Source organism: Petaurus breviceps, unplaced genomic scaffold (genome assembly GCF_028583685.1).
Source record: "Petaurus breviceps papuanus isolate PSGF00001 unplaced genomic scaffold, PetGlider_PUasm1.0 37, whole genome shotgun sequence".
Taxonomy (NCBI): Eukaryota; Metazoa; Chordata; class Mammalia; order Diprotodontia; family Petauridae; genus Petaurus; species Petaurus breviceps.
In genome coordinates, this window is record NW_027186296.1 from 72,927,931 (window position 1) to 72,950,553 (window position 22,623).

At 37.5% G+C, this 22,623-nt stretch overlaps 1 protein-coding gene across 5 annotated transcripts in view; it reads right to left on the reverse strand.

The window, feature by feature from the left end:
• ADAMTSL3 (ADAMTS like 3) overlaps positions 1-22,623 on the reverse strand; it is a 567,766-nt gene that overhangs the window by 245,274 nt on the left and 299,869 nt on the right. For all 5 annotated transcript variants that reach the window (XM_069098697.1, XM_069098694.1, XM_069098696.1 and 2 more), the window contains exon 7: positions 4,630-4,756. In XM_069098697.1, coding sequence (XP_068954798.1) covers positions 4,630-4,756 — 127 coding nt within the window. The remainder of the gene's footprint in view (positions 1-4,629; positions 4,757-22,623) is intronic.

Here is a 22,623-nt window from a genome sequence, read left to right on the forward strand (position 1 = left end):
AATGCTGCCTCAGACCTTTACCTAGATGTGTGACACTAACACGTCACTTAGTCTCTATGTGACTCAGGGAACTCCCTAGAACATATCTACTATGTCACAGAAAAGCTGCAATTTGTTTTAGTAGACAGAGTTCCTTCATTAGGAGCTCTTCATGCTGATGAAATGATAAATATTTTGCATATCTGAATAATTAATTGTATCAATGGATCTATTATTCCTTTGGTGTGGGTTCTCCCTCTTATGGTGCAAAGTCATTTTCTTACCCTGTGCAACTCCTATACACGTCTACCCAACCTGCTAGAGGCCTTTACCAGGTCTTTTAAAATCACATGAGGACCAATGCAACAATTGGGCTGTCTGTCCTTTTTATCTCTCAAACTTTCTATGCAACTACCTTACCTCCTTTTTCAATCACATCTCCTTGGTTCCTTTTATATCATTTCTTTGTGTGCAAGTCATCATTGGCAATATGCATCAATTTATTTATAGCCATCAATGTTCTCTCCCTTGTCTCTTGGGATACCTCCAATTATGGTGACTGAGAGATTATTTCATTGTTTCATAAAAAGATTAATTTTTGTTTTAAGGAATTGCTTTGGGGTGGCTGAAAGTACCATTTCCCAAGTAAATTCCAGCCTGTTCTTTTCCCCTGCTAAATTATTGGCCTAATTCATTGTTCATCAGTACCATCTTTCCAAGGAATACAAACTTAGGGACTAACCTAATGGGTTTCCCAGCAACTGGACATCATAGCCTGTAAAACATATTCTTTATATATTTGTTTTTACTCGTGTGGACAATTAGGTCAAATAAATCAGAGAGATTACTGGCCTCATTTAGGAACTGTGATGATCAACCAGGGTTTGATAACCAAGAAAATAAGCATTTGGAGGACAGAACAAGAATTCCTTGTTCATCTGGATCCTGGCATAGACATTCTTCATGATCATGGAATGATGATAAGCATTCTTTGACAAACATAAATTCCCATGTATTATGACTTGATATTAACAATCAGATAACTGTTGAACAAAGTAATATTTACAGCAATCTTTCAAGGAATCCTGTACAATCTTAAAATATTCTTGGGAGATATCTTGTTGGAGAAGGTCTTCTATGACTACATTTGGCTACCAGTAACATTATTTTCTTATAATTAATAAACAATAAATATAGTAGGAACCTGTATCCTCTGTGCCTATTAATCAGTCAATGAGCATTTATTAAGCAATTATTATGTGCCAAGAACTGCTCATTTTTTAAGCACTGAACTTTATGAAGAGGTAGCTTGTAGTAAAATACTGTTTGTGCAGACTTCCTTTCTTATATTTTCATAGATACCCTCCATATATGTGTAGATCCCTCCCCATATACTGTAGGGATTAAAAAGTAGTCAGTGGTTATAGCTACCTTCTTTTTTTTTTTTTAAAGCAATCAGGGTTAAGTAGCTTGCTCAAGGTTACATGGCCAGTTATTTCTGGGTGTGGTGCTAAGTATCTGAGCCCGGATTTGATCCCCAGGTCATCCAAACACTGGGGCCAGTGCTCTTACTTGCTGAGCCACCTGGCCACCCCTAAGCGATTGGGGTTAAGTAACTTGCTCAAGGTTACACGGCCAGGTGTTTCTGGGTGGGTGCTAAGTGTCTGAGCCCAGATTTGATCCCCAGGTCATCTTGACACTGGAGCCTGTGCTCTTACTCGCTGTTCTACCTGGCCACCCCTATTGCTACCTTCTTTATAAATCAATCAATAAACACTTATTATGTATGCTAGGCACTGTGCTAAATGCTGGGAGTACAAAAAGAGGCAGAAGATAGTACCTGCCCTCAAGGAGCTTTATATAGAATAAATGTTATTTTTGTTGTTGCTGTTGTTTGTCCTTTGTTCCAAAAGAGGACCATGGCATCAGGAAAGTGATGCCATGACTTGCAACAGAATTGGATTTAAGTGAGGGAGGACTGGGCAGAATAAATAGGAAATAATTAAAAGAAGAAAGGCAATTAGAATTAATAGGGGCTAAGGAAAGATACTTGTAGAAGATGAGATTTTAGTTAGGACTTAAAGAAAGCCAAGGAAGTCAACAGTAAAGGTTGGGAGTGGGAGGAGAAGAGCGTTCCAATAATCCTGGGTTAAAATTTTGACTCTGATACTTAAAATTTGTGTGTCCTCTAATTTCCTTCTCTGTAAAATATTGGGGTTGGTCTATATGGCCTCTGAGGTCCTTGCTAATGCTATGATCCTACTGATAACCTACTTGCCTACTTGCCCCCAAAGAAGAATGCTCTCTTATCTGGATACAGACACTTGCCATCCTCCTTTACTGTATTAGCATGGCAAATCTCTTCATCTTTATAGCATTCAGTTTCTTCTATCAAACAAGAAGGTTGGACATAATGATTACTAAGGTCTGGGCCGGCTCTTCCTAGCATGGAAAACTATTCAAATTAATCTTCCAAATGTGTTGTGAGGAAGGCACCAAATAATCTGTACAACTCTAGAAACAATCAATCACTATTCATTTATTAAAATCCATTATTTAATCAGATACTGACTCTGGCAGTAAAAAGACAAAGATGAAACCTTATCCTTGGGAGGATCTTACATGCTATTGGGAAAGATACCACATACATAAGTATATTTAAAATAGAGAAATGGGGACTGGACTTGGGATTTCATTAATACAGAGAACTCTGATGAACAAATTCCTTCCAGTGTAGGTTGGCACCTTCTGTGAAACTTGAAGTCTTAGAGACTTGCCTAAAGCACTTTTGTTAAACTCACATAGAAAGGAGGTCAAGTAAATCCATATTCCTACTGACCATATAATGCCTTAGAAAACCATCTGTTAACATTATTTGACCTCTCTTGTATTTTTATTTATTTTGTTAAATATTTTCCAATAACATTTTAATGTGATTTGGGCCACATTAAGGAATGCTGTGGGATGCAGGAAGCCTGCTACCGACATGTTTGACACCTCTAAACTAGAGCACTGAGAAGTTAAATGATTTATCCAGGGTCACTTAGGCAGTATATGTCAGACAACTGCTTGGCTCTAAGGCTGCCTCTCAGTCCACAAGACCCCACCGCCTTACATCACAGTCAGGACTTGAAAGCAGGTTTTCACTATGCCTTGCAGTTTCTCATTCAAAATATGTACAAAACAAATATAAGGGTTTTTTGGGTTTTTTTTTTTTTTTGAGGAGTAGTGGAGGGGACACTAGTAGCTAGAGGGATAGGGAAAGGTTACTTTCAAGATGGCACCTGAATTGAAATTTTTTTTTTTGCTTTTTGGAGGGCAATTGGGGTTAAGTAACTTGCCCAAGGTTACACAGCTAGTTTTTTTTTGTGTGGGTGTTAAGTATCTGAGGCTGGAACCGAACTCAGGTCCTCCTGACTCTGGGGCCAGTGCTTTACTCACTGCACCACCTAGCTGCCCCCTGAACTGAATTTTGAAAGAAACAAATCCATTGTTTCTGTGTATGCATATTGGCCTATACAAACAATACCCTTCTAGTTTCTGGCTATATCCTAAATAATTATTCAATTTCATGAAACTATGCCTTAAAGTTTAATTAAATATGACTACTGTATACCTTGGATACATAGAAGATGACAATGTACAAAGAAAATCACTATAAAACAGCAGGGCTCTTTTTGGCCCACCGTTCTCAAAATCAATTTACGTTATCACAATTTTTTTTTAACCCTAGCTTTTTAAAAAATGTTAAGAAATGTGTATGTAATCCACAAGGGAGACATACTTTGTGCAAGCCATGTTCATATTCAAATCATGCATGTGACAGAACGTATGGTATGAGATCAGTACAAAATACTCTGGCTACCAGATTAGACCTAACACATGTCCTTGGGGAGTCTTTCTCAAAATGTGTTGCCTGTTAGGTTAGGCAAGCAGCAAGAATGACACAGACTGGAACCCACATGTTTTACCTCTACTGTCATCTCCTATTGCTAGGGCATTATAAGCACTACTAAACCACAGAGATCTTTCTATATTCATCCCAAATCCAGCAGAACCTGAATGATTCTGTGAGGCAGTCTCTGCCTCTTTTACAGATGTCAGACAGAGGCAGCTTGGTGGATGCCACAGCTGGACATGGGATAAACCCCAAACACTTACTAGTTTGCTCTTTCTAGGGAAGTTTGCTGTTTTGAGAGCTATGAGGGCAAGCCATAGTAATTTCAAATAAAACAAATCACTTGCCAAATTATTCATATAATTTAAAGGGCATTCAACTGATTTGTGCAAGCTAGTTTCTAAAAGATGTGGCTATAAAAATTTGCAACAAAATTAGAACACAAAGAAGGAATTCCCTTCAAATAAGACGCAGATCCCTAAGTTTCTCGAGGCAAAATAAGCTTATCACCAACAATGGTATGCAATTTTTTCACTCTTTCCTCTTTATGTCCCAGAGAAGGATAGCCTTCTTGAATTCAAGTAGTTCCATCTAGTCTAAATATTTTATGAAGCATCTTAATAGGAACTGAACCTAGTGGTATTCTATGAACATGCTAAACAAAAATGGCTAAGAACAGGCTAGGGATATATTAACGACATTGCAAAGAACATACTGTTATAATGGAACATGAGATTAATTTTGAAACCTACTTTTTTCAGGAGAAACATGTGATTTAGACTGTCCCCTCACAAGTCTGCATGTTGATCCATCTCCCGCACAGACGCCACAGTTGTCTTCTTTGGCATTGCTCCCAAGCTGTCGATCACATCCTATTGCCTGCCAACAGCAACATCACAGTGAGAGGGAAGACAAAGCTGTAGTAGACATGGTCAGGTTTCTGAAATATTTTGTTTATTATGTTATCCTTTTCTTTTTTTATTATCAGCTTTCTTTGGTCAGGACACATATTTATAACTCTGAACTATGAAAAAATTTATAGTGTGATGCCATTTCCATGAAAAAGTCATAATGATTAAATATATTATAGTAATATATTTTTGCATCAATATTCAAGCATTGTTTTCCTTATTCTTCTAAATGTTTAAATGGCTAAATTCCAATACTAAACTATTCACTAGGAATAGAAGCAGGGTAAATTCTCAAATGTTTTTGTTCTTAAAAGGTTAATTTGTAAGAAATTACAAACCACCACCATGGTATTAAATGAAAATTACTTGTTTTGATGACACACTCTGTGGTCAGAAACTTTATGAAGGAGTTTTGTATCAAGATAATTTGGTAATCGGAATTATTACTGTACAATAAATGTTTATTTTTAACATTACCTAATTTATATTAGTTATTCTATGGTCTGTTTTAGTAAATTAATATAGTAATATCTTTCAGAACTGAATCATCAAAAATATATGAGATGGAAATAAAACCTTTAAATCTAAGTTTTGGGGCTTTTATAAAAGAAATTAATTCCTATAAGCCATCTGGGGTACAACAGGGGGAATCAACTAAAAGCATTTCATTACAATATTACAACATCCAGAATAAGTAGTTGTTGTTTTAGGACTTTCTACTTTCCTAAATCAATTAAGAATATGGAAAATCAAAGTTAAATAACAATTAAGTAAAGTATGGGGAATGATTATGCCATATATGGAAACTGGGGGTAACAGAAGAATGTTTTTCTGAAAGCATCTGTCTAAGGTGCTGAATAATGTTACTAATTTCAGGGTGTATGGAATTCCATTCTTTAAGCTAATAATACCATGTTGCTTAATGAATACTAGTAAAGACAAAGTAATTATCACATTTAGTCCTTGCCATATGAACAACAGTCACATCTCCCATTTTGGTGACTTCCCAAGTATATGGCCTGGTACTCTGCATAATGAGTATTTCATACATTTGAAATTAAATTTAAAGATGCAATTGATACATGTATGTGATGTACTACTCAAATTCCTGAAATCCCAATATTATATACATGGCAATACATGAAGTGTCACAGACTATTTTTTCTCTAAGCATCTCAAATTCTTCTATCTATGTCCAGACTAACTCATGTATAGATTTCTGTTGGGGGACAGACAGTGTGGCACAGTGGAAAGAATGTTGAAATTTGGAGTGAGAGGAACAAGGTTTGAACACTGGCTTTCTCACTATCTATGTGACTTTGTGTGTCATTTAACCTCTATGAACCTCAATTTGTTCATAGGTAAATGAGAGTGTTAAATGATATAACTTGAATGGACTTGCTGAACTCTAAATCTATGGGCCTATGGTCTTAGTTTTTATTTTATGCCTTTTGCTGGAACCCTAGATTCTTTTATTTCTGTATTTTTTCTTGGTGATTTTATCACTTCCTTTGTGTTCACTTGTTAGCTATGAGCAGATAACTCCCAAATGTACATAACCTGCCCTCATCTTTCTCCTGACTTCTAGTCCCAAATTACCAACTGTCTGCTAGCTTATCTTCACCTAGATGTTCAAAAGGTATCTCAAAATTAATGTCCAAAACAAAACACTATTTTGTCTCCTTAACCAATCTCTATTCCTAACTTTTCAATTTCTATTGAAGGTATCGCTATCTTCTAAATACTCAGTTTCTCTATATTGGAGTTATCCTCTACTATTTGAATTCTTTCATTCTCTACCTTCCCTACATTCAGTCAATCCCACAACAACAAAATGCATAAGCAAAACCAATGCAGCTAAAATTAGAAGAAAAGGAAAGGAAAAATTTTGCAGCAACTTTCTCTGATAAAGGTCTCATTTCTAAGATATATAGGGAACTGGGCCAAATTTATAAAAAGAGTCATTCCTCAACTGATAAATAGTCAAAAGATATGAATAGGGGGTGGCTAAGTGGCACAGTGAATAGAGCACTGGCCCTGGAGTCAGGAGGACCTGAGTTCAAATCTGCCCTCAGAGACTTGCTTGACACACTTATTAGCTGTGTGACCTTGGACAAGTCACTTAACCCCAATTGCCCTGCCTTGCCCCCTCCAAAAAGCAAAAAAAAAAAAGATACGAGTAGTCACTTTTCAGAGAAAAATTAAATCTGTCAATAGCTATATTAAAAAAAAAGTTCCAAATCACTAATAGAGAAACAGAAATTAAAACTACTGTGAAAGTACCACCACACACCCTTTAGATTGGCTACAATGACAGAAAAGGAAAATGACAAATGCTGGAAGGATATAAGAAAATAGGTAATAGCAATATTATAAAGATAATCAACTCTGAAAGACTTAGTAACTTTTATCAATATAATAACCCATCACAATTCCAAAGGACTCATGATGAAACATGCTATTTACCTACAGATAGAGAGTAAAGAGCCAATAGATTCAGAGCACAGATGAAAATGTATTTTCTTCTCTGTCATTCTCTCTCCCTCTTTCTCTGTCTTTCTCTCTCTCCATCTCCCTGACACAGCAAATGTTGAAACTTATTTTTCATTACTATAAATATTTGTAATGAGTTTTGTTTTTTCTTGCCTACTCAATGGGTGGGGGGATTTGAAGGGAAAACAGTTGGAACTACAAATAAAATAAAATTGAATTTTAAAATTCATGCCATAAAATACCATGCCATCTATAACTTCACCTAAATCAATGACAACAAGCTGAATAATAACTAACATTCACATAAGACTTTAAAGTTTAAAAAGTACTTAGCAAAGCTTTTTTTTTTCATTTTATACTCACAGCAACCAAGTGAGGTAGGCACTCTAAATGCTGTTATCATTTTACTGATGAGGAAACTGAGGCTTAGAGATATTAAGTCAATTGTCTATCATCAAACAGCAAGGTAGTGGCAAGAGAGAGTATGAACACACATCTTCTTGATTCTATCACTGACTACTGTCTATTATACCAAATTACCCCTATCCGTCAAAGAGAGATCCTTGGGATATTCCCCTCTAATTTAACACTTTACTCACACATTATTTACACATTACTCAAAAATTCTAGTTATTCAAAAGTTCCCAAAACAGCTAACTATATTCTAATAAAATGAACTTGTTCACAAGGATATCATATGTTATTTTTCAAATGACTTGCTGTACTCTAGGCACAATATGTCTATAGCATCCCCTGATATCCCAGAGCAGTAAATTTAAAAGAAAAGAAAAGGAAAAGAAATAAAAAGATGAGAATAGTTTGGCTTAACCTATCTTTTTTTTCTCTTTGGAGGGCAATTGGGGTTAAGTGACTTGCCCAAGGTCACATGGCTAATTTTTGTGTTAAGTGGACTCTCTTTTGCCTCTTTTTTTATCTCTAGCACTTAGCCACACAGTGCCTGGCACATAGACAGCACTTAATAAATGCTTCTTACCTTCTTTCCTCCTCTCTAAGAATCCATCTCTATCTCAGTGTAATGAATAAAGTAGATTTGGGGTCAAAAAGCTTGGGTTTGAATACTAGGTCTGTTATTTACTACCTTAATTTTTGGGGCTACAAGTTTCATTTCTACAATGAGCTGAAGATTATTAAGGTCCCTTCTAGCTCAAACCTTATGACCTGTGTCCTATCCCTTCCTGTATCTTTTGGGAAATTATGCTTTATATTTATTCCTTACTTTTCTACAGAATTTTCCTTTCTAAAAATACATACCTCCCCTATCTTGAAAAATCATTTGGTTTTATTACTCCCTCATCTTTTTCCTCTCTAAAGACCATATGCTATGATTTTTCACTCAGTATAGGACCTTCTGGTCTGTTGGTTTTCTAAGTGGGACTATCCACCAAAAAGGAATGCCCTGGGCAAACAATTAGAGCCAGTCTTTGGACCTGGAAGATATTCCATCAAACTTTAATAAATTGGAATTCTGATATATAAGTCAGTATCTGTGTGTGTGTGTGTGTGTGTGTGTGTGTGTGTGGTTTCAGTGAATCAGAATCTAATTTGTCCTCAACAAACTGATAAAAAAAAAAGTAATTTTGACCTTATTCTCCTTCATACCAGACCCTGGGCTTCTGCAGGAACCAAAAAAATGCAGCAACATGTGAGGCCTTGACTAAAAACAGTCTGCCAGTTTCAGCCACCGTATTATGACAGTGTAGACCAGACTAATTAAAAAAAAATCAAAGTAGAAGGAAATCAAGAGCACTTTGGAGTCTACTACTCATGTACAGGAACAAAGGAAAACATGTTTTCATTTTCGGATTGTTTTCCTTGGACTGCTTTGCTACAATTCTAAACAGTACAATCTGTGTATGTGTGTTTGGGGATTGGGAACTGGGCACATGATGCATAAGTGATTGGAATTTGAACATTGTTCATTTAAAGTAAACTATAAAGAAAATAAATTATTTAAGACATATTCAGGTAATTTGACTAGATATCAAGGTTGCTTCCTATAAGAAATCTCAAAATTTTCCTCTAAATTCACAAAATAATTAAAAACACAATGAACTCTTGAATATTTGCATAAATGGAAACTGACATTACTACAGATAATTTTAAAATGCCTAAAAATATACAAAATTGGCTTGGGGAATACAGCAGGCCTACCGCCTACAGCTGGGAACCTTGCCATGGGAAATAAGTCATGGCCCTGAACCAGTTGGGATTCAGGGAAAAGGAACTGTGAGGCATGTCAAAAGGTGGTATGCTATGGTGGAAATAATGATGGACTAGGTGTCACAAGGTTTGGTTTCTAATCCAGGTTCTCTAGAGAGTATTTCCAATCTTGTTGGACATTTCTAACCCACCTATCTCACCAGTACCTCAAATTCAACACATACAAATCTAAGTTCCCTGTATTTTCCCTCTAAGTCTGACCCTTCCCTAAACGTGTTTCTTTTGATGGAACCATCATCCTCCCACTCATTCAGACTAAAAATTCCAGAGCAATCTCTGATTCTTCCAAATCCTTATCTCCCTTCCCCTCCTTTTCTAACTGGATGCTCAGTACTGTGTATTCTTCTTCTTCCCCAATAGCTCCGGAATCTAGTCATTCCTTTACTTCTAAGCCCATTACACTTACCCTATCATATTTGGGCTCTTATATCTCATACGTATTCTATTGCACTTAAGAGACAAAAGCTTTTGACCTGGACTTTGTGGCTCTCTGTTACTTCCCTAGTTCACCCACCTGCCTAATCACCATTCATTATCACCCTGAATCCTACCGCAACCTAAACCACAAGTATATTGAATCCTGAATTAATACGTCCCTAACAACTTGTGCCTCCAAACTATCCCATTTCTGTGAATAGCATCACCATCCTGGGTCTTCCATTCTTGAAACTTGAGGCATCTAATCAATTTTTCTTCCTTATGTATGGATCATGTCATTTCATCATTCAAAAACATTCACATGTGCCTAACTGCCTACTGAATAAAGTCTAAACCTTTAACCTGGAATTCAAGATTCTTTACAATATGGCTCCAAAATGACTATCTTTGAAGCAACATCACATATGACATCTCTTCACATCCTCTATGTGCCAATGGAAGTGGGCTACTTGCTTTTCCCTGAATCAGACTCATTATTGACAACCTCTATGACTTCCTTGTACAAAACCTTCTAGAAGACACATAGGTATTTCAAATTCAATATGTCTCATATTCGGCAGTGCTTGGAACATAGTAAGTGCCTAATAACTGTTTCCTGATGGACTGAGTGGTCCAAAATAGCACTCACAATCTTTATCCTGCTAAAATCAGATCTTCTCTAAATTCCCCTTTTTCATGGTACATTGGAAAACATACTCACTTTAGAGTTAGATGGTCTGGATTTGAATTCCAGTTCTGCCACTTACTAGTTATGTGAACATAAACAAAGAACTTATCTGGGTCTACATTTCCTCATTTGTAAAATGAGAGTGTCAGACTAGATAACCTTTAAAATCCTTTCCAGCTTTAAATCCATGATCCTCTTGGCAACCTTATTTGTAACCTTGTAAGCAGTCATTCTTGATTCTCTTTATATATATTCTCTCTATACCCACCACCTTTATTCAATCAGTTGCTAGATTTTACTAATTCTAATTCTATTGTTACATATCATGAACCCTTATCATTTTCTTCATTCACAAGATCACAACTCTAGTCCATCACCTTTTGTCCCCATACTTTCTCTTTACTCATAAAAACAGGACCCTCCTTTGGTACCTTTTGCCTAATTTTTCCACTTAAAAGCTGTCCTTGGTGTTCTATAGCCTGAGGATATGCACAGTGCAAAATGTGTATGCTTTTGTGTTCAGAACCAAGGCTGCAGTGATGCTGCCCAATGCAACACCAGCAAACTCTGCCAGAAACACTTTGGATTCATAATGTGTTTGATTTTTAATTAATTTTTGGTCACTGAATATTCAGAAACCTCTTACTGTTGCCAGATTTCTCACAGTCCCAAAATGGGGTCACAGCCCACAGTTTAACCTAGACTACTAATTGTAGTTGAGTCCTGAGTTCAGCTGTGTCCAACTCTCCATGATCCCATTTGGGGTTTTCTTGGCAAAGATACTGGAGTGGTTTGCCATTTCCTTCTCCAGCTCATTTTACAGATGAGGAACTGTGGCAAAAATGGTTAAATGACTTGCCCAGGTTGACACAGTACTGTGTCTAAGGCTGGATTTGAACTCAAGTCTTCCTAACTCCAGGGCTGGTACTCTATCCACTATGTCTAAAACCTCTCCTCCTAATAGGTCTTCTTAATTCCATTCTCTTTCTTTTACAATCCATGCTTCCCTAAAGTACCAAAATAATCTTGAGAAGGCAAGATTCATAGCCATATAAATTCTTTGCTCAAAAATCTTCATTGGTTTCCTGCTACCTATAGAGAAAAATACAAACTTCTTACCCTGGCATTTAAAGCCCTCCATATTGCCTCCAACCTTAACTTTTCAGCCTTATGTCATACTTCACAAATTTTCATAAATTCTACATTCCCAACAAACTGAACTACCAGCCATGTTCTGAATTTAATGTGTCATTACATGCCCCTGAACATTCACAAAAGTTATTCTCCATGCTAGAAATGTATTCACTCCTTATCATCATCTTTCAGGATCTATGATTTCTTCAAAGATCAACTATGGCAGTGCCTCTTCCATGAAGTCTTCCTTGGTTAGTATTACTATTCTCTCTCTCTCCCCTTCCCCCCAATCACCTCTCAATTTTTCTTGTATTATATTTATTTATGCACGTGTTTTCTTTCTCCAATAGAATGCATACTACTTGAAGCCAAGGACCATTGCTTTTCTAAGTACCATTAACACCTAGCACACTACACTTAATAAATGTCAGTTGAATATAATTCTGTTGAACACCTTATCTCTTCTTCACCACCTTTTAAAATCCTACCTTTCCTTCAGGATTCAGCTTATATGCCACCTCTTCCATGGAACTTTCTCTTAGCACTTTGTTTATACAGGCATATCCTGAATAACACTGCCCTGACCCACACTGCTTTGCAATAACATCATTAACACCTTGTAACTATATGCCACCATCATGTCCTGAATCCCAATATAATGTCTTTTGGTTCACCTTCCCAGGTAGTGCTGGCTCCTGTTCCCTACACCACTTGGCTGAATACTCTCCACTCTGACACCTCTGGCCCCATTCCTATGAAACAAACTATTCCTTGTAATGATGTTTTTCTTAATAACATGCTTTTGGGGATTCGATTAATGACACAAGGTGGGGCTATTTCTCTAAGTCTCCTATAAAAATAATCATATTCTAATTCATTAGGATCATAGATCTAGAGTTGGAAAGGTCTTTAGATACCACCTGATTGAAACCTCTCATTTTACAGTAAGGAAAGAGGCCAATGGAGGCTACCACTTGCTCAAGGTTACAAAGGGAGTGTAAGAGGAGGATCTGAACCTACATGGTCTGATCCTAGAATTCATGTTCCTTCTATTGTGCCATGAATTTTTATACATATCTTCTTCAACCCAAAATCCTACCCTGGTCCTCCATTGTGGCAAAGTAATTGCCACCAGTCACTCTGGATTATAAGGGACTACACGATGGCAGAGCAAAAATTCTGTCAAATCTTGACAAGAGGATGATACTTCAAATTAAGGCCCAGTAACGAATTGCATGTCTGCTCTATGAGTGACAGGCTAGTTAAGTTGGAAGAAGATAATAGATGGTTGGCTAACGGGTGATTTTTTTTAAACCAAAGCAATTCATGGGACTATCTATGAAGACCTGGAAGGTTGCAATTTGCATGAATCTCTGTGGAAAGAGGAATATAAGGAATCTATCTATCTATCTATCTATCTATCTATCTATCTATCTATCTATCTATCTATCTATCTATCTATATTCCTATAAGGAATCTATATGGAAAACTCATCACACTTATGAATTATCCTGAAGCACTGAAAAAAAATGCTCATAAAATTTTATCTACTTTATCAATGTAAGAACAGGTATAGGGATCTCTCAAAACTTTATTATCACCTCTGCATCATGCACAATTCAATTCAATTTAACAAACATTTATTAAGCACCTAAAATGTGCAAAGCACTATTAGGTGCTGAGGAAACAAACATAAAAATGTTATACAACCCTTGAAATGAACAGTTACATTTTACTGGGGGAGGGAGATATTTTTTAAATATATATGTATATATGTGTTTAGATATAGATACAGAAATAGAGATATAGTTAGGTCTGCAAAGCTAGGTAGGAGCAAAATTGTATATCTCTTCCAAAGGCGAGATGAAGAATTTGTGTTTTATCTTAGAGACAATGAAGATTCTGGAGTAGGGCAGTCAAATTATCAGAATTATGTCTCTGTAAAAGGAGGTCTTAATTTAGAATTCATAAACATAGTTTAAAAATGTGGGTGATAACTTTATTTTTAGATAACTGATTTCCTTTGTATTTTTGTGTTTTATTCTATGCATTTAAAAACATTCTGGGAAAGGGTCCATAGGCTTCACTAGACTACATAAGGGATACAAAAAAGTTAACAACCTCTAGACCTAGGACATTAATGTGGTAGGTGCTTGTGGGGTGGATTGGGAAAGAAAGAAAAGGCAGAAGACAAGCTTGTAATTATTGTTATTCAGTGACCCCTATTTTGGGCTTTCTTGGCAAAGACACTGGAATGGTTTGCCATTTCCTTCCTCAGCTCATTTTACAGATGAGGAACAAGCAGAGTTAAGTAACCCACACAGGATCATACAGCTGATAAGTGTCTGTGGCCAGATCTGAACTCATGAAAAGGAGTCTTTCTGAGTTTAAGCCCAGTACTCTATCTACTGCACCACCTAGCTGCCCCTAAAAGCAATAAGGCTTCTGAAAAAGTCTCTGAGAAATTATGATAATGTGAGCTCTTTGAATGACAGAGATTGTTTTATTTTTGTCTTTAAAGCCTCAGTAACTAAGTATCGTGGTACATGATGGATATTTGATAAATAAACTTCTGTTGATTAACTGAATAAATAGTAGGCTAGCTGAGAGGAGGAAGAGGTTGTATGCCAACAATCAATCAACAAGCTTTTTTTTTTAGTGCCTACTATGTGCCAGGCACTATGTTAGTCTACAAAGGCAAAAGGAAAACAGTGTTTGCTATCAAAGAGGCTGCATTCGATCAGCAGAAGCACCAAGTACATATATAGATATATTCAAAAAGTAAACAATATTAATACAAGGTTATTTAGGTGAGGGAGAAGCCCTAGCAGTTGTAGGGATCATGAAAGGCTTCATGCAGAAGGTGGTACTTTGGGAAGCAACTAGATTAGGTAAGAAATAATATGGAGAAAAGACTTGGCAAGTTATTGGATTTGCAGTGGAAGAGAGAGGAAAGGCTCAAGGTTAACTCCAACACTGTAAACCTTAGTAAAAGAAAGGATCACTTAGAGCAGGCACTCTTTATAAACAAAAATCCCTCACTCCACCCAAGGAGAAAAGAGAAATAATTCTACTTCCACAAATCTTTGCATTTCAACAACTCAACACTTATTAAAGAATTGATCTAGGCAGTGGGGAAGATTCGAAGATGAGTAAGACATATATCCTGAATTCGAAGAGGGAATAAGACAGATACAAATAACTATAGTATAGGATAGAATATACTATTCGGTATAAAAGAGATACAAAGTACACTGAGGGTGCAGAGGAAAGAGAGATGATTTCTGGCTGGGAAAATCTGGGAAATCATCTTAGAAGAAGGTTCATCTGATTTGGGCCTTTGATGGCAGGTAGGATTTTTTTTTATAAGCAGTTGGGGTTAAGTAACTTGCTCAAGGTTACACGGCCAGTTATTTCTGGGTGTGGTGCTAAGTATCTGAGCCCGAATTCAATCCCCAGGTCATCCCGACACTGGGGCCAGTGCTCTTATTCGCTGAACCACCTGGCTGCCCCTAAGCAATTGGGGTTAAGTAACTTGCTCAAGGTTACACGGCCAGGTAGGTGTTTCTGGGTAGATGCTAAGTGTCTGAGCCCAGATTCAATCTCCAGGTCATCCCGACACTGGGGCCAGTGCTCTTACTCGCTATGCTACCTGGCCACCCCAGCAGGTAGGATTCTGACAGGGGAGATTAAAGGGAAGGGTAGTAGGATAGGGAATAGAAGAATATTTCAAGTAAAGCAAACAATATAGGTGAAGGGTTTTTTTTTTCTCTCCATACATTTATAATAGCCTGACCTCTGAATCCTCTTGGGAGGATTTTGGAGACTAAACTAACATAGCCCTTGGAGGTAGAATGGTGGGTGAAAAAATGGTTAAATAGAAATTCCACTCTCTCCTACCCTACTCCTTGGAACTTCTGTACCTATGTTGATATAGAAGAGGACCTATCTACAGTCACAACCATGACAAAGGTGAGACTAATAACAGCACATGCCCTGACATTTTCCTGGGTGGACCACTGAAGCTAATTCACATCCTGTTCTGTCATTTCTAAAGTGTAGCTTAAAATTACACACGAAGACTGTGTGTGTGTAGATACGTCAGTTTTTAAGAGAAATTCTCTATGCATATTCCTTGTTCAAATAAAGAACGGTGGTGGGGACTCTCCCCCTTCTCTATATGTGGGTGGAAGAGGCTGGTGTGAGGACAAGGCTGAGCTGTTGTATTCTCCAGGAATGGAAGCAAAAAATCAATCAAAGGTCTTTGGCTATGTGTTACAAAACACTATACCTTGAAAACCCCATAGAAAATGACTTACTGGCGTGGCTAGGTGGTGCAGTGAATATAGCACCAGCCCTGGAGTCAGGAGGACCTGAGTTCAAATCCAGCCTCAGATACTTAACACACAAAACTAGTTGTGTGATCCTGAGCAAGTCACTTAACCCCAATTGCCCTACCTTCCCTCCTCCAAAAAAAAGAAAAGAAAATGACTTATTTTCTCATTACAAAACTACAAACACTCTATATTCTATACACAGAGAACTCTGGATGTACCACTGAACAGCTAAGCTATTAAATGTGGACCTTGAGACCATTCTTTAAAGATTCTCATTTTGTCAATTATCTGAGGAGACATCCCGTTAACGTAGTAGGGACAAAATAATCACAAATACCTCTGGGCACTAAGGATACTCAACCATTAACAAGTATTTATTAAGCACCTACTATATGCCAGGAGCTGGACAAAAAGAGAAACATCCCTTGTCTTCTGGGAGCTGACATTCTCTGGGAGAGACGGTATGTATTTTTATCAGTATACACAAAATCTACACAACATAAATATATAGATTCAGCATAGGTTTTTGTTTATTTTGTTTTGGAGGGAATGTGTTAGCGGTTTGGGCAAGAGGGGCTACAGATTGGGAAATGCCTTATTGGAAAAGGTGAGGCTTCAGCTGACCTTTAACTAATAAGGCAAACAGTGAGCTGAGAGTCATCTATAACATTCCTTTGGATACATTTCATGATTAGGTTCCAGGCAAGTGCGGGCATCTGCCTCCCATACAGGATATATAGGCTCTAGACTAAAGATAGGGTGATCACAGTTTCTTGCAATGGAGCACCCTCTGCTGACTGATTCATGAGGTGGCATTTATCTCAGGCCCAAGGACGACAAGTCTTCACTTACTCTGGTAACATTTTATGTGAATAAGCTCCCGGCTGAAGGAGGGCGTGAGCAATGATCAAAAGCCAGCTATACAACCAGGGCTCAGGATCACATAAAGAGATGGCCATTACTTCTGACCACTGACTTCCCTTTGCTCTGCTTTCTGCTGCAGTTAGCCAGGTGATTTTCTGATGAAGGAAGACATGAGGGTTATCAGCCTCCCCACTGATTGCTCTTTTCAGAGTAAAAAGGAACCAATCATTAAAGGTAGACTAAGAAAATATCTTAAAGAGTAGATAATATTCAGACATAAACTAATTATACTACACTGCCAGAGACAGAAGGGACCTTAAAAGAAGGACTGCTCAAAAGCCACTAGCTTTGAAATGAGGAAACAGATATGGAACAAGGAAGACACTTGTCCAAGGTCCCAGACTTAAGACTAGAATCCAGGGAGTTAGGTAGAGTGCCAGGAAGATCTGAGTTCAAATCCAGCCTCAGACATGTACAAGTTGTGTGACCCTGGACAAGTTACCTAACCTTAGTTTACTTATCTATAAAACGGGGATAATAATAACACCTACTTCCCAGGGTTGCTGTGAGACTCAATGAGCTAATATTTTAAAGTGCTTTGTGCAGTACCTGACACACAGTAGACACTGTATGAATGCTAGCCATTGTTATTATCATCTCTTGGCTTCCAGTCCAGTGCTCTTTTCATTTACATCTTACTTTAAATATTAAAAGTTGGAAGGCAGCCTCAGAGAGGCTGAAAAACATGAATTCAAGTCCTAACTCTGACATACACTAGTTCTGTGACCCTGAGCAAGTTCCCTCATGCCTTTTAGGCCTCCAGCAATTCTCTAAATTGAAGATAAGGGGCTAACTTGCCTTGGTGGAAAGAGTTTTCACCTGCAACAATAAAATCCTAGGTCTAGTCTTGTTTCTGTTCCCTCTTCTCCTCCTGCTGTCACCTCTTCTCCTCAAACCCATAAAGGATTTAATTAAAAGAGGGGGGAATGATACTACTAGATTGGAAATTTAGAATCTGTTATTTTCTTTCTTTTAGAAAACTTCTACCAAAACAGATTTGCAAACTTTCTACAATTATAGTGTTAGAGAGTAACTGAGTATTTAAGTCACAGGGTCACAGAATTAGGTCTAGGCATACTAAAGTTGTCAAATGGAGTTTATGATTTCACATCTGCCCACACATGATAATCTCATCCATGCATGCTTTTGGAAGGACAGGAGGGCTTTTTTTACATAATTAGATTAGAGAGAAAGAAAATAGAAAAAAAAATTTAGAAAGAAGAGAGTGGGGGTGGCCCAGTAGCACAGCGAGTAAGAGTACTGGCCCCAGTGTCGGGATGACCTGGGGAATCGAATCCAGGCTCAGACACTTAGCACCCACCCAGACACACCTGGCTGTGTAACCTTGAGCAAGTTACTTAACCCCAATTGCTTTAAAAAAAAAAAAGAAGAGAGCGTAAGCAAAAGAGAGAGAGAGAGAGAGAGAGAGAGAGAGAGAGAATGAGAGAAGGAAGCAGCAAGGGGGGGAGATAGACAGAAGCTGTCTCTAACACTAAATTTTGGTTATAAAGGAAAGTAACAACAGAAAAAAAGATGCAATTTAGAACTAAACCTGAAATGGCCTGGGTTAGTTCGAGAGAAACCTCATAAGGCAAATTTCAGTGGTAATTTTAAATGAATAGAGTCAGTAAACTTTATAGTGCATGATTTTCCTAAACAGAAAACCAAAATAGTAAGTTTGAGAGAAGAGAGTTGGGGAATAAGGAGATCATACAAGAAGTCTGACTTACTAAACAACAGCATCTGAGATGGCATGACTCATTTTTCCCACTTCAGAAAATGTTTACACTAGAATATACAGGATATGGAAATTTTTAATTAAAATATTTGGGGAAAATTTGACAACAGGTTATGAACCTGCCTTCCCAAAGTATCACATCATACTCAATTCCTATTGCATTCTCACAAATTTGACTAAATGCTGCATGATACTTAAAATCCTATAATTAGGAAGAAGCTTAGAGAATATTTGGTCTACTCTCTGTCTTTTACAGAAGAGGAAACTGAGGCCTAAAATGTTTCTGTGATTTGCCCAAAATTGCACAGCTGGTCTTAGAGACTGGACTAGAATCCAGAGTGGTGCAGAGAAGAGAGCTGTGGTCTTAGTCAGAAGACTTAGGTTAAATCGTGGCTCTGACATGTACTAGCTTTATGACACATGGTACTTCACTTTAACTTTCTCAGCCTCAGTCTCTCTATTTGTAAAATGTGCATAACCTGGGATTGTTATAACAAAAGCAAAGTGCAAAAAGTTTTTGTTTAGGTTTTTTGTCTCCCTCAATAAGGAGAGAGCTGTCAGAAAAATACCCAGAATAATTTGTCTTTGGGAGGTTCCAAGCAGATGGATCTTTTATCCAAATGAATACATTTCAGCCCTAGCGCAATTGAAAATTCAGCACAAACACATTAGTGTGTTGGTGCCTGCCAAAGAGGTAACTCCTTTTTCCCCAAATAAGAATGGGATGAGAATGACTGTGTCTATCTCCATGATAAAAGAAAATTAATCTCCCAGCCTATTCTGGAGACACACTTTCTTTTTTAATTTTGTAGTAATTTCCCACTTTCTACATTTCCACCTAATTTTAAGTATGGTACGATATTGGTATTATATAATAATACAGAATATGGTATTATATATGGTAATAATAATATGGTATAATATTCTGATATAGTATAATGTCAATAATTTCAATGTTAATAACTGCACTGATGTCAGCAGAACCGCAGAACCTGAGTCCTGGCCCCAACTCTACCACTAACTAGTTATGCTACCATGCCCTTTAGTTTCCTCATTAACAAAAGGAAGCAGTTAAGCGATGTCACAGGGCTGAGTGGAACACACAAGGAAGAGGTCAAAGAGAATTCTGGGAGGGTTAAGAAACTTTGGTGTCACTCTATCAATCTACATTTCACTGCAATTTCTATGAATCAAAGCCCAAGAAACTGAAAATCTCTGGACAAATTGTCATAGTCCAGGTTCTGAACAATGAAAAGCAGACCCTGAAACAGAGTGGAATGTGTAGTAACATTCCTCTAGGAGGAAGACACAGACCCACCAATGCAGAGGAAAGGTAAGGGTGCCACTGGACTCCAAGGGATGCTGATGGAGGTCCATGAACATCTCACAAATATTCACCTCCCACTCTGGACATTTCTACAGATGCTTCCATCACTCCTGCTCCCTTTGCTTTGTATTTGGCCAAGGAGCAAGATTTAAATGAAAAACAGGAATACAGAAAGTCTAATTTCATTTTGACATGGTCAATTTAAAATCTGTTAGATTCAAAAACCTCCAGTTCTTAAGCACATATGTCCATTTAAATGTTATTAGGAAATGGGCAGCAGCCGAAAACATACTCCCACCCATACAATTATAAGACAACAGCTGCAAAGCCCTGGACTGCTTCATGTTATTTTTTCCCATTCCAGAAGGGGCTGTATTACTCTCAAGAGAATGTCAATGGCTGGGATAACCGCACTTCTTGGGCGCTGGAGGTCTCTCCCTGGCTTTTATCCATGAGTCAACATCCAAAAGAAACCCTATGGTCAAGCACAATTCTTTCTACAGGTACAAAATAACAGATTAAATGGTATGAAATCTGTAGATAAAATAATGGTCTAACCTATTACTCTATGGTCTAACCTTGGAGTAAAATGCAAATTTCTTTTGAAAAATCAGACAGTGACCCTTCCCAGGTACAATATTGTAATCCTACTAAAATGGAAGCATTAAACTTTGGTCACAGATAACCTGAGTGCAAATTTTGGATTTCCATTTACTATCTGTCTCTGGATGACTCAAGCAACCTTGATGGGCCTCAGTTCCCTCATCTGTGAAATGGTGGTGTTGAATTAGATGTCTATAAAGTTCCTTCCAGCTCTATATGTATGATCCTGCAATCCATACACATGAATTTCCATAGCTATATTTTGCATATTATACACACCAAATACATGTGTACTATATTTGGAAGAGCACTGGATTTGAAGTCAGATATCTGAGTTCAAACCTTAGTTTTTTTATTTGCTACTTATGTGTTCTTAGGCAAGTCACCTATGCTTGAGCTGTCCTGATTGGTGAGTAAGTGTGAACTCACCTATTCACAAGCTAGTAATCCCCAGACCATGCTTTGTATGCATCCAGCCAAGTGCCAGGAAACCTGAGTCTATCAGATATCTTGCCACTTGCCTGGCTCAAGCATGCACATATTATCTCCCTACCCCTTTCTTGCTTGTTCTAGAAATAATAATCAACCCAATACTATCACTGCTATTATAGAAGTTCTGACAACAGACACTGCCCTGTGGCTATAATAACAGTCCTAGTATCTCCCCAGACCAAAATTCCCTTCATCAATTACTGCTCTCTAATATGGATTGTCTCTCCCTATTAAGCTTCTTGAGGGAAGGAACTGTCTTTTTGATTTGTAACTCCAGCACCTTGTACAGTGGCTGCCACATTACAGCTCTTAATGAATGCTAAATTAATTAAACCTCTGCATTCCTTCATCTATAAAGGGACAAAGGTGGCCTAAATGATTTTTAAAGTTTTTTTCTGGCTCTAAATCCCATGATTCTCTGCAAATAAAAGCTACTAGACACAAGCTACAGCAATTACACACGCTCTATGTCTAGCAGAGATGATGTGATATGGTGGAAAGGTTACCAACTTGGACAATAAGGAAGCATCTGGATATTCCTTGGCTTTGTTATTAATTTACTTTATCACTTACTAACTGCAAAACCAAGGGTAAATTACTATATTTCTCTGATTGTCAGCTTACTCATCTTTAAAATGAAAGGTATGGGCTATGTGCACTCTCAGGTCTCCATCCCCTCTAAAACTGGATTACATACATAAGTCACTTCCAAATTTTGTGTCTAGGTTTCCTTATTTGTAAAATGGAGGTAATAATTTGCACCTTGTCAGGATGTTTTGATCCAAATACTTTGTAATTACAAAGTATTATATGTTCTTCTTTTTTTTTTTTTTTAAAGCAATTGGGGTTAAGTAACTTGCTCAAGGTTACACGGCCAGTTATTTCTGGGTGTGGTGCTAAGTATCAGAGCCCAGATTTGATTCCAGGTTATCCTGACTCTGGGGCTGGTGCTCTTACTCACTGAGCCACCTGGCTGCCCCTATATGTTATTCTTATTATCATTCTTACCCTCCTTAAAGCCAACCCATCATCTATACTATAATTAATGATGTTTCACATGCACATGACATTCTAACTATAAGCATATCCTGACTTCCATTTTAACAAGTTCAGTAGCTATACCTCTTCTTTCAATATATGGCTCAAATTTTATCTCTTCCAGGAAGTCTTCCCTGATTAATCCCATTTCACCCAGATTTATTTTTCAATCTTGGATCTCTTCAATTTGTTTGTCCTGCACTGAAATCTTGATAATACCAATTAAAAGTTGAGAGTTGTGGTATGGTTAATTTCTAAATTACTTGCATTAGATTCTGGAAATGTTTCATATTTAAATATGAATGTCTCTGATGTTATAAGACTCACAACACTCTAAGATATTGACATCATTTTGTTAAAGTCTGACTCACCAACTTTCCCATCTTAACTATATTCTTTTCTA